This window comes from Cyclopterus lumpus, chromosome 17 (genome assembly GCF_009769545.1).
Source record: "Cyclopterus lumpus isolate fCycLum1 chromosome 17, fCycLum1.pri, whole genome shotgun sequence".
NCBI classification, from domain to species: Eukaryota; Metazoa; Chordata; class Actinopteri; order Perciformes; family Cyclopteridae; genus Cyclopterus; species Cyclopterus lumpus.
In genome coordinates this window covers 3,187,683-3,204,674 of record NC_046982.1, presented here as the reverse complement: position 1 = coordinate 3,204,674, position 16,992 = coordinate 3,187,683, and the positions used below count along the sequence as shown (strand labels likewise).

Genomic DNA, 16,992 nt, shown 5'->3' with positions numbered 1-16,992 from the left:
GGCGCTAGCAGGTTGCAGGCGGCTAGCGTGCAAACAGTTAGCTTGTTTCACTAGCTAGCCACAGCTAGCTCATCCTTTAAGCCCTCAGCACCGTCCAGTAATGTTGCTGTGCCACTAGTATGTTTTAGGAAGTACTAAATATTATAATTATCATTTAGTTCCTGTGGGTGTGCGTTGCGAGTTTCTCCAATATCTGAGTCCTGATTTCCATCTCAAACACTAATTTTGGACGGCCGCTCATTTCATCGGCTTTGAGGCTTATAATTTTATAATTTACTAGTCATGAGCTCTCAAAAGTTCCGATAATTTGCTAACTTTACGTACGATTTTATTTTGTGATTGTCATATAGTTGCTGGCTTTGCTGCCATATCACGCTGTCATGGCAATCAATGATTTCATCTCTGCTTTTTTTCTTTCTCTTTCTCTTTCTCTATCTTTTTCTCTCTTTCCCTCCCCTCTCTTCTTTTCACCGTGTTGCGGCTTCTTTTAATTCCATTATCACCAGCCTGACGTGGGTTCAACTAAACCAAACTCTTCCAAATCCCGCCCATCCACCCTCTCCACCAATGGCGACGCCAACTTGGCCAAACGCCCCTCCCCCACCACAGCCAATAAAAAAAGCCCTGTACCCAAGGCGACCACACCCCCTGCCGCCAAGCGGCCACCGACTGCAACTGGCTCCGCCAAGGCTGCCAAGGTGAGTATAATACACACGGGCAGATATGAATGTCACATGTTCCATCGTAGTGAAGGTTGGCGCTTCTTAGTCTCTATTCTTGTGTGTACTTGTGAAACATCATCACAATCCAAAGTCTCACCTGAAGTGTTAATCACCTGAAGTGTTAATCAAGGATACCTTTTTGGGACTTGGTGTATCCCAGAATGCATCTCTAGTTTCAAATCAACCTGAGGCGATGCCGGAGGATTACGAGCTAAGTGTGTGTTTACCCTTGTCTCGTCAACTGGGCTGTCAGCAAATGTTTTATTAAAACAGTCTCGACAAACGTGTTCTCCAATCTATTCAGCTTGTACTCAGTTATAGTATTTAGTTATTTAGTTATAGTTGTCTTAATTGTGTCATGGTAGAATATCAGAATGCTTTCATGAGCTAGCTGTGATCCTCATAACCCCCATGTACACAATTGTTCTTTGTGATTATTTGGATGGGCTAGAATTCTGATGTAAGGCAGCCATCATATTAGTTTACAGCAGCACATAAACCAGCTGCTGGACCTGTTCCTCTAAAACTAAAGTTAATTAGTGATCTGTCAGATATTCTGACCATTAGAACTTAACATCTGTACAGATCTTCTTAAGAATCCTCACATCCCATGTTGACACCTCAATAATAAATAGTGTAGGCTAGAACTGCAGTCTATGAGAACCATGAGTAATGGTCTGATGAAAGTGGACCACACAACATTTATTAGACTAAAAACAGCCTAATCTCTCCAATTAAACAACACATTTCCAGTTTCTATGAAATGTAATGTTCCAATATGGACAACAATCATGTGGAACCAGGGGTTGACCATAATGCCCTAAGGTTTTTACGAATGCAGCGTTATGCGTCCTGCTGTTGAACTTGAGTTGGGTTCTAACAAAGGCCTTTAGCTCCTTTAGATTTAAACTTTTGATCTAAATGTTAATATTTCACATGAGCCTGTTGCCGACTGTGGCTTTAGCTCTTATACCTGCATGGTCCCATGTGACCTCTGACACGAGTGACCATCCCACTGTCCCACATGTCTCTACTGCAGTGGCTGTATTAGGGCTGGATGATTGTTCCTATTTTCAGACCCCTCGCGACACCAGGTAGGTGGCATAACGCCTTCTGTCACGCTCACCAAACTGTCTGTGTCGTCCGTTGTGATTTCCAGACTCCAGAAAATGAGAAGCGCCCACTTTTGCCGAAGGCGGCGCCGGCGCCCCGCGCGGCTGTCAACAAGAATGGCTCCTCCTCCTCTGCGGCGCCGTCTGCAAGTAAAACCGCTGGTACGTGCAGAGCTTCGTCATCTCTCTTCCACCCACAGTGTCTGACTGCCCGGTGTGTCTGACTGTGTGATTGTGAGCCCCTCCTCTGCGTTGTGCCCGTTCGTTGGCATTGAAAGTGCCACGTGACCTCCACGGCGGGACCTGACCTCTCCGCAGCAGCTGTAACAATGACTCAACGGGGCTCACTGAAATGCTACCATATGTTGCGCTTTATCTGATTCTTTTTGAAGACAGCAGACTGGTATATTTATCCGCACATCACAGGCGGTTTTCACCTCAGAGAGACTAAGCTATGACTCAGTCAGAGCTGTGCTAGTCAAACAGCCCCCCCCCCCCCCCCTCCCCCCAAAGGAATGCGATTCATTCACCCGGTTCACTGCAAGGTGCATATTTCATTTTTGCTCCGTGAGTGAACTCTCATTACCTGTGTGGCCGTTGCCCCGGTGGTTTAGCCCAGTTCCGCGCTAACTACGGCATCGGCATGGCGAACAATTCAATTCAATTCAATTCAGTTTATTTTGTATAGCCCAATATCACAAATTACAAATTTGCCTCAGAGGGCTTTACAATCTGTACACATACGACATCCCTGACCCAGGACCTCACATCAAATCAGGAAAAACTCCCCAAAAATAACCTTTCACAGGGAAAAAAGGGAAGAAACCTTTAGGAGAGCAACAGAGGAGGATCCCTCTCCCCAGATGGACAGATGCAATAGATGTCATGTGTACAGAATGAACAGCATTACAAAGTTACATAAACAGATTACATGAATATGACAATGTATGAATGGAACTCCAATCCATGAAACAGAAGGAGGTAGAGAGGAGGGGGGGCGGGGCACATCAGCAGGGCCAACGCGGGAGGCCGGCTCACCAGGCATCAGACATCTCCAGGTCCAATAGACCCTATGAGACGTGAAGTCACAACGACTCCGGGGAGGAAGTAGAGTTAATAAGGTGCAATGGAGAGATGTAAATTCATCCATAAGGAGAGAGAGAAGAGGAGATAGGTGCTCAGTGTATCCTAAAACATCCCCCAGCAGCCTATAAGCCTATAGCAGCATATAGAGGGGCTGGACCAGGGCAACCCTGATTCAGCCCTAACTATAAGAACTATTAAAGAGGAAAGTCTTAAGTCTATTCTTGAATGAGGTGACTGTGTCTGCCTCTCGGACTGAAAGTGGAAGCTGGTTCCATAAAAGAGGAGCTTGATAACTGAAGGCTCTTGCTCCCATTCTACTTTTTAGGACTCTAGGAACCACAAATAACCCCGCATTTAGTGAGCGCAGCTCTCTAGTGGGGCAATATGGTACTACAAGCTCCTTAAGATATGATGGTGCATCACCAATCAAGGCTTTGTAGGTGACAGGGACAAGCGGTCGCACCTTTTAGAAACGGTGAAATGACTCTTGATTCTGGATTCTTTCCCGCTCAGAAAGCACGCAACACAACTTTCAAGTCGGAACACTTGACAAAAGGATTTTAGTTTGGTAGGAAACCCTGACAAGAGAGGAAAATGAATCTAATAATGAATACGCTAATGATATTACAGCCAAGAATAATGTGCCCATGTCTGGAAGAAATAGGGAGTTTATTCATTTATATCCTAACCTTGTTTTTTCACATTTCACATTTTTATTCTGTGTGAATTGGGCAGTTTTTGCGATGAGGCTCACTTGCTACAGAAAGTGGGCCAATTTTGCACAAAATGTCTGCATAACCCTAAATTCAGATAATGAGATGAAAATAGCACGCTGCTCGGGCTGCATAGCAGCCTCTGAGAGCCACACCGTTTCTTTTGGTCGCAAGCTTTGTCCGCCTGCTCATAAGAGGGTAAGAGGATCAATTGTGAGGGTGATACACCTGGTTAGACACAGGGAAGTACAGGTTCTGGTCCACCCTGGTGTATCACGTCCTGATACAGACTGGTAGATTATGGAGAAACAAGAACCGGTGTCATGTGTCATGTTTCCTGCTTACAGCAAACAAGAATGACAAGACTGACAGCAAGACGGCAGAGGCCAAGAAACCCAAGACTACAGGTAAGAAAACTAGGAGGAAGAAGAAAGAGAGTTCATTCACGCCACTTCTAAACGCCACTCGAATAGAAGATGATGGATAGAAATCTGTACATGGTGGAGTCAAAGCTGCTTCAAGCACCTCTCAAGCTGTGACGGTTCAGATCAGACGTCTGTATATAGTTTGTTGTTAAGTGCGTGAGTTGCATAACAAACCTAGTTAATTTGAACCCTAACCCAGGACCTATTCCTAACCCTAACCAAGCTGTTTTGTTTCAATTCACATCGTTGACCGCGCCATCAAAACTGTGACCTGTGCGCCTGTCGCCGGTACCCTCCAACACACATATATATGTGTGTTTAGTTTCGGGAGTCATTTAGGTATGAGGACTTGTACATAGCAATACCTTTTACCTTTCAAAGGGACAATATATTTAGACAATTATGAAGACGGAGAAAGAAGAAGATAATAAATGATATTAGGGAAATTCAAAAACAGAAAACCATTAAGAGTAATACAAATGAAAGTATTAGTAAGAAATTAAATATATAGGTTTAAATATACACGACTTTGTTGTCATTAAAAAAGCCATTATCTTTTGGAAGGGTATTCCATGATTTTGGAGCTAGCTTGCGTGTGCGTGTGCGTGTGCGTGTGCATGTGTGTGGTGTGTGTGGTGTGTGTGTGTGTGTGTGTGTGTGTGTGTCTGCATTTAAAAACCCAGCAGTAGATCTGAGTGAAGGATTATAAAACAACAGAGATTCTGCAATGTAGGCCGATCCCAAACATCAAAGAGCTTTAAAACTCAGTTCTGTTCTAAGAGGAACTGGGCTGCACTCGCTCTCTCCTCCTCGTGTTGTTCGGACATCGAGCAGCACAGTTGATTGTTTTCGCAAGACCAAGAAAGAGAACGGTCTAATCTACTTCAAACACAAGCGTCAAGGAGTTTCCAGCATCTTTATGGGAACGATGTGTGATTTTTACCGCCCCGTTATACGTCCATTACAACGTAATCCAGTCCATTTCACTGATCGCTGACTTGTTGATCAATATCTGCACCTCAGGGATGAAAGCTGAGACCACAGGCTCCTCTTCTTTTCCCCCTGACTCCTAATCTCCCTTCCTGTCTTTTCCCCCGCAGCCCGCCCCCGCCCGCCCTCCACCACCACTCCTGCCGCCTCCACTAACGGCGAGGCCTCTCACCGCCGCCGCGTCATCACCAAGCCCCCCGTGCCCAAGCAGACCCCGATGGAAAAGAAGCCGCCAGTGCCCCGTGCTCCGCGAACCCCCCGGCCCATCAACACTCCCACACCCGACCTGAAGAACGTGCGCTCCAAGATCGGGTCCATCGACAACATCAAGTACCAGCCCGGCGGAGGAAAGGTAGGCAAAGAAAGCAGATGGCCACAAGAAAGTTGAAGGTCAAGGTTCCTGGGGGAACGTCTGCAGATGAGTTGGCACCGGTTGCTCTGTACGTCAAACAGCTGTACCTCTTAACAACAGGCTGTTTGCCCTCGACAAGTTTAATGTTGAATCTCAACTCGTAGATGACTTTTAGCCTAATATTGCTGCTGCCCGTTCACCTTTAATCGCTGTTATAATCAAAACAAAATATTCATGAAATACTGTTTAATGACCTTGCAAACAAAGGCTCAGACTCTTATTTTGTCAGTCTGTCAGCGCGACAACACTTTCACACACACGCACACACACACACACATCGCCGCCCTGCATCACAATAAGTGGCCCTGACTCATTCTGTCTATTCAGTGGGACTAATATTGGTTTGTCTGTTATGTATTTTAATATGTGCCATTCAACAGCAGCTTATTGGTCTGACAACCTTTCCGTCCTCAGTAATTAAATAATTTGTCTGGTTTCCTGCTTGTGTAGTTATTCTTAGTCTCTTTTGTTTGTGCTGGTGTTTGATCGACTCTTGTCGCCAGCTGACAAACTGCATCATGGTGCTGCTAATCTTCTGTAATTCATGTCACGCTTTGAAGAGTGCTTCGTCGGTTCAATGCCACTTGCCGTGATTCTTCTGAAACAGGGCGTCAGATAGGCAGCTCCACACACACTTGTTTATTCCCTTCCTATTACTTCTTAGTGTAAATGGTGCTAGTAAAGATTCATACACACATTGCTGCTATTCTCCATACAATCATGTGATTTCTTCTGATTGGTAGTCATAATTCCCCTGTGCCCCGTCCCTCCACCGTGTTGTGTTGTGTGGTTGGTTACATTGACTATGTGGGTGGTGTTGTTGTCTCCTCCAGGTCTCCTCCACCCCGAACAACAAGCCATCAGACCCCTCCACCCCCGCCAAGGCCAGAGTGAGTCCCTACCCTCTACACTCTCACTCACACACACGCACACACGCACAAACACACAAACACCTTCGTCCTCCCTCTGTATTTACCACATACCACCCACACCCTCGCTGATTATACCTGTTAACACTACATGATGTAAATATCAGTTGTTTCGTTGTGACTTATTACCAAACAAACTGAAAAGCAACATTTCCAGCATCACTGTTTATATCACATGACCAAATCAAATCACCAAAAGTATTTTTGTCTACAAAGATGTGTGTGGATATTATTCTGTGTAACCTTTCAAGTTTAAAGGGACAGCGTGTAGGATTTGGTGGCATCTAGTGGTGAGGCTGCAGACCGCAACCAACTGAATACACCTGCGCTCACTCCTCTCGTCCTTTACAAGCGTCTCAGAGAGCTACGGTGGCCTTCAGGGAACGTGATGAAAACATGAAAGGCTTTCTCTAGAGCCAGTGTTTGGTTTGTCCGTTCTGAGCTACTGTAGAAAACATGACTCACTCCGGCAGGGCTCGTTCTGATCGGTTCTTAGTTTCAGCTGATTATTACACTGATGAAAACATAGTTTTGAAATAGATTCCATTCCTACCAATAGATTCCCTAAAGTCCTACACACTGGTCCTTCAATACATTCATGGACAAAAGAAGGAAAACACAAACAAGGTACTGTCCACGTACCTTGTGACAAAACATTCAAATGTTCTTAAAAATCTGTCACGTGACGAGAAAATCAAGATTCAAAGTGACCAAAACGATAGATGCATGTTCCTGGTTTTTACATCTCATTGCTGCACAAGGTGTATCGGCCAGTGTCTATCCTGAACATTAAGACCATATCAAATGAAATGAGTTTGAAAGCAGCCCAGCTCAGACTTTGATAGCAGCAGCATCATAAGGTGTAGCTAAGTGGTTCTGGCAGCTCCCTCATGCCATCCTGCTTTTACTGCATCGTGACAGAGACGTCGTCCCGTCGTACACCGGAAGCAGTTTTTCTTTTGCAGACGGGGTCGTGACCTTGTCAAAAACAAGGTGTTGCTCCTATGAACTCCGATGCTGCTTTGTAGCTCAGCCCTACCTCCCCTCGTGTGCTTGCAAAGGGTCTCTTTTTTTCCCACAGCAGATTCCGGTATCATAGAGATGCAATCTGAACGCAACCATTTCTTCTCATTGACCGTTTCATTTCAACTCCCGAATACATTTGTCTAAGTTCACCAGTGTCATCATCTACACATCCCTATATTTCAACACTTTCCTAAGGACACCCAGCGGGGGACTGACGACCCCGTTTTACTACATTAAATTGACTGAAATAGCAGCTGTGATGTTGTATTAATCCTGAATAAGGACATTGTTGTGCAGCAGTTGCAAAGAAAGAACTAAGCAAAAAGTGCTAATATAGAGTGCTGATATGAAATAACAATGGGGTGCAAATCCAGAATATATGCAATGCCAAGAAAACATTGTTTACATTACTTGTCATTTAGCTGACGCTTTTATCCAAAGCGACTTACAATAAGTTTACAGTGTGGTTGTGGATAGCGAGCAGCATACGTATGTATGTAAAATATCAACTCTGAAGAGCAGGTAAGTGTGTAGGATTCAGAACGTCCCTGATTGTAATCCGGGAGAGGCCGTAATCCAGAGAGAAGGAGAGTCGGTTCAAGGACCAGAGCGGCAGCGTCCCTGAGGTAGGCGAGAGGTTGACTAAAAAGTGAACCACCAGTGTGAAGCTGCAGGTGGTCGGATATGTCGGGGGGGCCGAGAGTGTCTTAAATGTGTTCCTATACTTGATTACCAATGCACACTGATTTGAATGCAACTAAATGCTACCCCCGGTGATATCACTGCAAAACACACCAATGGCTTTTACGTGCCACCAGTACACATGCTCTTGCACGCCCCACTGCAAACCCCCAACATGTAAGCTACACCATATCAAAGAAAATTGTCCGAAAGAAAAATCCAACCCAGTGTTGCCAATTTTTTTCTAGTCAAATTAGCTAGGAGCTAACTAGTTCCAAAAGTCTCTAAATATAATGAGAAAGTTGCCAGCCCGCCCCTTCAGGCCTCCCCTCCAAAGTAGTCCAAAAAGTAAATCCATAGATTGCCGAGTACTTTGTCACTCAACTGACGATGAAGGATTTTAAAAGAATGGCTTTTCCTGGACGGTTGCAGATGAGGTTGCACAAGGCACAGAGGCACAAAAGGTATTCTGAGAAGGACTGTATTAGTGAAAGGGCCGTGTGTAGTCATCAGACTTGTGGCACTTCATGAAATATGGTTACCTTCCTCTGGTTGAGTTTCACTTAGTTCTGTTGCTTCACTTGCACAATAGTAATATAGGGAAACATGTTCTGCATCCTGCTGTGTCCCTTTTTTTGCACGTGACATTTCTCACTGAAATTGAGGAGACAAGAACCTAGGATATACAGGTGTGTGTGTGTGTGTGTGTGTGTGTGTGTGTGTGTGTGTGTGTGTGTGAGTGCACAATCACACATTAAGTGCACATGCGCTAACTGCTCAGTGAGTCATCCTTTGCTGGTGCCACCTGCGTCATCGTGACTTTTTCATCCTGGAGAAAGAGACGGAGACAATGGAGGAAGGCGAATGAAGTATGCAGCAGGGTTTTTTACAACACAACCACCAAGGCAATGAAACCCAGTCTCCAATAGGGAGACCTTGTGTTAGTGTAGGGGTCGGTTGGGGGGCGTCCCTCAGTGGTAGAACAATACAAACAACTGACCACTGCATAAACGTGAGCTTGCTTGATTAACGTGATACATCACGTTCCAGAGAAAGTGAGCAATTCAAATAGCCATTAGGGGCGGAGACTATAGGGATTGAAATGTCCCTAGTAGGTTCATAGTTTCAATCCTGCTTGCTAACTCCTCATTGTGCATTATGTTGAGTGGCAGCAAGCAACTAGCGTTATGTCAAAAGTAATATAGATAGTGGGGTGTCGTCGCTCTTGTTTACTCCTTTTTTTGGCACTGATTCCAGAATTCTTCTTAAGTAGGATGTTTTTTGGGGGTCGGCTGTAGCTCATGGGGATGAGTGGTCACCACAAGGTAGCCGGGTTCGATCCCCGCTCTCCCCATAGTTGCATGTCGAAGTGTCCTTGAGCAAGACACCCCAGTTGCTCTCACTGCAGCCCACTGCTCCTTATTAACTAAGGATGGGTCAAATACCGAGAAGAATTTCCCCACTGTCGGATTAATACAAGTGTAAATTTCTTTCAAACCCAGCACCTCTTAGTTTTGGCTGATAATAGCATTGCAAAGTCAGGGAAAGTCAGTATCAGCCTCTGTCTTCTGTCTTGGATCTCAGCATGATCTCATCCTAGTATGTAATATAATATTGAATAGGATCATATTTTGCCGCTTGGGCAGAAGCACCCGCCTATCACTTGAATGACCCCAGGGGTAGCCTTTTGCAATGTATCTTGACACTTAAGTTTTGCGCGTTGTGAGACAGTTGCCGTTAACGTTGTAGCATATGGTTAACGATGTGAAAAGGTTACTGGCCAGGTAACGTTGTGACACATGGTTTACATTCTGACACTGTGCCGGTTAACGTTGAAGCAAGTGGTTAACGGGACACATTAATAACGTTATGACACATTGTTAACATTGGAAAATGATTGCAGTAAACATTGTAAATCATGGTTTATGTTATTAAGCGTTCATGGTAAATGTTGTAACAGGGTTAAGGTTTTGAAACGTTCACGGTTAACTTTGTAACATGTGATTAATCTGGTGAAGTAGGTGCTGTTAACGTTGTAACACGTGGTTAGCATTGTGAAACGATGGCGGTTAACGTTATAACATGTGGTTAGCGTTGTGAAACGATGGTGGTTAACATTGTAACACGTTGTTAGCATTATGAAACAATGGCGGTTAATGTTGTAACACATGGTTGGTGTTGTGAAGCAATGGCGGTTAACATTGTAACACGTGGTTAGCATTGTAAAAGGATGGCGGTTAATGTTGTAACACGTTGTTGTTGTTGTTGTTGTGAAACGATGACGGTTAACGTTGTAACACGTTGTTGTTGTTGTTGTGAAACGATGGTGGTTTACGCTGTAACACGTGGTTAGCATTGTGAAGTGGTGGTTACGTTGTCGTTACTTGAAAGCTGCCAAGACTTCCTGATTCATGCTTCAGATCTCCTGCTTTGAAAACAAAAAACAATCCACATTTATCCACATTAAGTGCAACAGCACTGCTGAACTGCAAATTATTTTCATCTTACTGGTCACTTGATTTGTATTTATCAATACTAATGGTGTCCCTTTGTGTCTCCTGAGATGACTTTTTGTATCCATTTGCTGATTAATAATTATATTGGGTTGTGTTTATCCTTTTTCTCGATTTTTGGTGTCGTTGTGATACCACCCTTTACCCTGCTTTTGTTGAAAATGTAATTAAATCCAGACAATCCTTGCCAACCCACCCATGCAACATGTGCTCAGTTTGTGCTTTAGTCATTCTCCATAGAACAGCGGGACTGGCTGCAGGGCAGAAACACAGGCTGATAGGTGTCGTGTAGAATAGTCCCCTGCCCAAAAGGAAAATCCGTTGTCTTCCACATTCCTGTGTCAGTTGTTTGCAGACATTTCTCTGCTTAGAACGGCATGCATTAACACAAAATCACTCACTGTTCCTGTGTAATATTCTGTTGCATGTGCTGTCTCCCCTTCCACTGTTTGTCCTGTGCTCCGTTTTTGTTATTGACTATGGAAGCATCTGTTGTCATTCAATCAGTACCCTCCATCTTTTGAAACTTCAGCGTTGATTTTTTTGGTAGGAATTCACAAACCTTAAACCTTTAAGTATCCGCACGATCAGCTGCACCCTGTTTTTCAAACACAATCATTTCCTTGCATTAGGTCCCAGCGCCATTTATACAGTTCTATCAGATAATACAGATAATCACCAAACTTGTGCGTAAGAGGAACCATTTGATTTGAATGACAGACCCTCTTCCATACTTACAGAGCAAGCCTGCTCTGTTTCCTGTTAACTGAAGCTGCCAGCTGATCTGCTCTTCTCTGCTGCTCTTGTCTGTCTTTCTTTCTTTCTTTTTCTTTCTTTCTGTCTTTTCCCTTCTACCTCCTCACTTTCCTGCTTGTGTGTGTGTGTGTCTGCCTGCCTGTCTTTAGGTTCAGATAGTGCACAAAAAGCTGGACTTCAGCCATATCACGTCTCGCTGTGGCTCCAAGGACAATATCAAACATGTCCCTGGAGGTGGCAAAGTAAGTACTGCTGGAGCTGGCGGGAGACTCTGGTGAGGGTGGATGCGTATCATATTCCGAGCTAATAGACCCTCAATTGCTCAGAAATTGTGATCAATTGAGGATCTACTTTTCTTTTCTTTTTTATCCCAGCCACTAAAAGATCAGGACTTTGTGTTCCTCGTATGTCCACCATGGCTGGAAGCATGTTGCATCTCTTACACCCGATCGGGCTGTATTTACCCAGAAGCATCATTTTCAAAGCAACTAAGAAAGATTGCACTGTAATCAGCGCATTTATGGCTCCTCTCTGTTTGCATTTTGGATTGATTACACTCAAAGTGACCTGGCCACAGGACCTTCTGCCCACCCTTCCAGATGTTGCTCCCATCTGCTCTGAACACCTGCTGCACTATCATATTCCATCTCTGGGCTGCCCACACAACCACCACTTTGCTGTCTCATGTCATTTAAAACAAATGCAAAAGGATAGACAGGACATCAACTACAGCTATAGGCTGGACCCATATCACAACGTCAGCAGCTGTTCAGTTTTAAAGCTGCAGTTGGTAACGTTTATTTAAATCCTGTTTTTTGTCATAATTGCTCACATTGTCACTATATGCTGACAGTTGGACATGAGACAGGTCACCTGTGAAAAAAGCAGCTTCCTCTGCCTCCTTTTAGTGCATTCACAAGATGTATAGGACCGCACCTGAAGAAAAACAACTAATTAGAGCAGAGGAGTCTCTAACAGCTGTTTTGTCACGCTAACATTGAATAAGTCCGTTTCCTCATGTTCTACCTCTCAAACCTTTGTACTATTATTCTTATGCATATGTTTATTTTAATCTTTACCTTTTATTGTCCATTTTTACCCCATTTGTTTTAATTGACATGGTGCTCTGTGTGATTTTATGTATTGTTGTTTTACATATTGATGTAAAAAAACACCCAAAAAAAACACCCATGAAATATTAATGGGGGGACACCACCTAAACGAAGAATTCCAATAAATTCAATCCATATTTGTGAACATGAGCGGCTCTCTCTACAAGCCAGAAACCAGAGAAGGAAGTCTCAAATGTGTGACGTCATCAAGTATAAAGTGTGGAGCTGCTCCATTGACAATGAATGTCTTGGGTGTAGTTCCCCTTTTAAGAGAGTATTTAGGCGACCTGCTGAAAATGGATTAACATACACACAAACTTAATATATTTGCTCCGTACGTATGTGATAAAAAAACTTTTTTTGTAACGCTTGTTCCACATAAATTAAGCAAATACTAACACAATACATAATCCTGTAAGGTAGTAATATCACAGTACAAAACCAACTGATGGGTATGTAAACACATTTTCACCAACATTCAAATGTTCTATACTATACTGAAGTCAAAGGTGTGTTTCTCAGTCCGATAATGACATCATGAATATTTAGATTAGCTGTTAAGAATTCAAATATTCATGTTTGTATTATAAAAATCATGTGGTAAATATTAGAACCTGTCCAAGCAACCTCTAATGAGGCGGAGCTCTCATGTCAATCGGCCATACTCAAAACCAATCACGGTTTTGTTTGCTAACACAATTTCAACCGCACCGAGGGTCGCAGTCGGCCTCCAGTGTCCTCCTGTCCGTCATCACACATGTACATTGGATTGCTCTCATCACACGCTGCCACGCAGGTGCACCGCCTCTCAAAATCCATCAGCGCCAGCTGATACTGAACGCACACTCTCATGACGGGCAGTCGCTCTCATAACTGGCTTCTCCCCTCCAGTTGAACCCGGAGCGGACTCATAAGCATGCACGCAGCGTCGTTTGCCACACATAAAAGCACAGGTCCGAGTTTGAAGCCTCGGGTAGGTAGTCGGTCCAGCATCCATTCCCCACATACACCACCGTATTGTACAGACCGCGTCCTCTATTACTGCATCAGGTGCACGTTAACGACAGGCCAAGTGTAGTGCCTCTTTGTGACTTTGTGTTAAGCAAGCTACATCATTCCCCCCCCCCCCCCCCCCCCCCCCCCCCCCCCGCAGGTGCAGATCCTGAACAAGAAGGTTGATTTGAGCAAGGTGACGTCCAAATGTGGCTCAAAGGACAACATCAAACATAAGCCAGGTGGGACGTCTTACTCCTGTTTTCCTCCAATTCATGTTTATATTTTAACTCTCATACTAACCTTCTTCTTTTTTTTGGTTTTATCTCAGGTGGAGGTGATGTGAAGATTGATTCACATAAGCAAAACATTAAAGCTAAGTCTAAGATTGGATCCATAGACAACGTGGGGCCAGGCAACGAGCAGACCAACGGACACAAGGTCAGACTTTAACGCAGTCACTCATCTTATCAGTTACCTTCTCTGACTATCAATACAATCTGTGTGTGTGTGTGTGTGTGTGTGTGTGGGTGTGTGTGTGTGTGTGTGTGTGTGTGTGTGTGTGTGTGTGTGTGTGTGTGCGTGCGTGTGCGTGTGCGTGTGCGTGTGCGTGTGCGCGTGCGTGCGTGCGTGCGTGCATGCGTCTATATTTGGCCATAGGAGGAGAAAACAGAGCAGAAGACATCTACACCCCCAAGTGGCGCTCCGACAACAGGACCGCCGGGCGTTGCCAAGGCAACAGCACTAGGAGGTGTTGCCAAGGAGAACGGGGTGAAGGAGTCCACACCTACCCCTTTTGGGGGAGACGGACTGAGGGAGCATAGCATAGACAAACGCATCACTGAGACAAGTGGGTGAATACACACACACACTATCAGTTCTAAAAGCATTGTAACTGACTGCTCACTAAACAGATATTTATTTTATGTAACCTGTAATCCTATTTAATGATACAGTTAGCTAATTCTGAAATAGTTAGCTGGGCATGTAGCAAATGTCAGGGCCGATAAAAACATTTGTTAATCCATTTAATAGCCTTCAGACACAGCATTGCTCTTTCCATAACCCTTCTTACACCGCTTCATCCTGACAGACCTGACATTGAGGGGTTTAGCAAGTACAGATACACTTGACAAGACAGAGTTATTGTGCGTGCATGTTTACCTGGTCTCCGCTACGTGTCTGATGGAGAGTGGTGGCAACAGACACTTTGTTGCAAAATGAAATTATGGAGAGACCTCCAGACTGAAGATTAGCCGGTCTCGGTGGATAAGTTCATCTCTGGCACTTCAGCCAGCCTCCAGACTCCCTGAGTTCAGAGGGACGACAGACTTCTGCCACCCGATGCGGTTTCCAAACTTGGTCTAATTGATGGATGGCTGTAGTGCTAATACAATTAAAACAGGAATGGTTCATAATTTGGTCCATAATTCATATGAACCTGGTTGCCGACTGTAGCAGCCTGTCAGCTAAGGTTGCACACCATCTGGCTGTTAAACTGAGACTCAGGAAGTCTCCATCCCCGTCTCAGTATCACATTTCTCTCATCTTCTTCTTACTTTTCTCTCATGATCAACTTTTTCCTTCCTCGTTTCTCAATTCCATTTCTTCCCCCCAACAGATTGAGTCCCAGTGACTAGTAGATTTTGGCGGGACACGCATGGCACTCGCCGACCTGCCAATCGACCGACCAACCAACCTACCACGGCGCAGTCACTTCCCCTTGGCCCCGCCCTTCAACTTGCCCACCGCAGCACCGAACTGACCGATCGCCTCTCTGTGTTTCTCTGGGGGTTCCGCCTGCTGGCTTCCTGCTACCAACCCCTGACCTTTGACCTCTCAACGGTTGACCTTTGGCCCGCCTACCACAGAGAAGAGCACTTCCTGTTTGTCTGTGTGTGGGTTTCCGCCAGCTTCTCGGCTGATAACATTCCCTTGCAAGCACTGATTCTGAAGACTTAAACCCAAAATTCACACAATAAACCCACTTCTGTAGTCAATGCTTATAGAAGTGTATTGAATATAGACAGTCTTAGAATGTTTCCACCCACGAGTCTTATAATGTTTTAACACTGGGGCTAATCTATGGTTCCTCCTACCACCAATTCAAAACCACTTTGATCTTCAAACCTTGTTAGCAGACCTACGCTAGCGCCACCATTTGCCCCACCTCTTTTCCTCAGTCCACTTAGCCCCAGACCACACTAACCAGCAGAAGACCTGGCAAGTCTTCTTTAAATCAACACATTCCAGCCTCCCAGCCAGCCAGTAGTTATTTCCAAATCTACAGTATCTACAGCAATGCACCTTGTCACATCATAGTTAATTCTGCAGCCCACGCATCAAACATTATCTCCCAATAAATCTCTTGGTATCATTGCACCAGTGTTACTCACCCAGACGTATTACAACAATGCTTCTTTGTCTTCATCAGTAGTAGCAATCAGTGCAGAAGACAGGAGCTTATGTGGAGTAGAGAGCATACAATCTGAGACGTTTGGAGACGGATCCAAAGGTGGAGTTCCAAATCAGTGCAGAAAGTCGCGTTTGGGATGTCCTGTTTTAGGTTTCAAGAAAAGATGCATTCAATGACAGTATACAGTACAGTACACAAAGCTGACGGCTTTTGACACATTTATGATTAGAAGAGGCGAAAAGTGATTGGGCTTCTCTCACCTTGGCTTAAGAAGAATTGAACACAGGTGTTTGATCTTGAAGACGAATGAGTTGAGATCACAGTATTTAACCTTGAAGGGTCTGATCTCGAAAAGGAGTATTTAACCTTGAAGGGTCTGATCTCGAAAAGGAGTATTTAACCCTTGAGGATAAGTGTTAAACTAGTTAAACTGCTAGCTGCAGCACCTTTTAGTCAACATGAAAGCGTCAGTGCACTGTATACCAAATATTGCTGCGGATGGCGTCAACCGTCGTGTCACACAGGCTGCTGGGTGAAGGCCCGGTCACGCCAGACCCTGAAATGGAGCCATATGATTAATTGGTAAAAATGGAATTGGCATGATCTGTGATTTCAATCATGCGGTGTAAGTAAAACCCTGTAAAAATTCTCACATGTAGTTCAAGTTAATGAACTTTGACACGCTAATTTGCTGTTAGGGAGTAAACCGCACAACGGAGAAAAAAAACCACACCCGAGAACTGCTGTGACTTGCGAGGCTAGCATGTTTTCAGCTTGCTAGGGTCTTAGCTGTTAGCTAGCTAGCAGCCATTGTTGTGCAACAAGCCCTGCAGTTGGTCCCCACGTCACCCAGCTGCTAAAGCCACATACTTCAGGAAGACGTAGAGATGAATTTCACCTTGCCACTTCCTGGTGCGACCGGGCCTTAATTGTACTCCAACACAATATTTTGTATTCTTTATTTTGATCCCCCATAGCTTCCACAAAGTGATTGCTAGTCTTCCTGAAACACAAATGGTTGGATATTTATTAATACATCAGGGTAGACACAGGTCTCCAGAGTATATTAGCCATCACCACGGGGGATATTGAGTGTGAAAAACTTA

At 44.5% G+C, this 16,992-nt stretch overlaps 1 protein-coding gene across 1 annotated transcript in view; it reads left to right on the top strand.

Moving 5' to 3' along the window:
• map4l (microtubule associated protein 4 like) overlaps window positions 1–15,096 on the top strand; it is a 69,545-nt gene extending 54,449 nt beyond the window's left edge. Inside the window, exons 7-16 of the mRNA XM_034555320.1 lie at window positions 507–698; window positions 1,882–1,996; window positions 3,981–4,040; window positions 5,159–5,400; window positions 6,294–6,350; window positions 11,515–11,607; window positions 13,631–13,712; window positions 13,802–13,911; window positions 14,131–14,320; window positions 15,092–15,096. Coding sequence (XP_034411211.1) covers window positions 507–698; window positions 1,882–1,996; window positions 3,981–4,040; window positions 5,159–5,400; window positions 6,294–6,350; window positions 11,515–11,607; window positions 13,631–13,712; window positions 13,802–13,911; window positions 14,131–14,320; window positions 15,092–15,096 — 1,146 coding nt within the window. The remainder of the gene's footprint in view (window positions 1–506; window positions 699–1,881; window positions 1,997–3,980; window positions 4,041–5,158; window positions 5,401–6,293; window positions 6,351–11,514; window positions 11,608–13,630; window positions 13,713–13,801; window positions 13,912–14,130; window positions 14,321–15,091) is intronic.
• The last annotated feature ends 1,896 nt before the right edge of the window (window positions 15,097–16,992 follow it).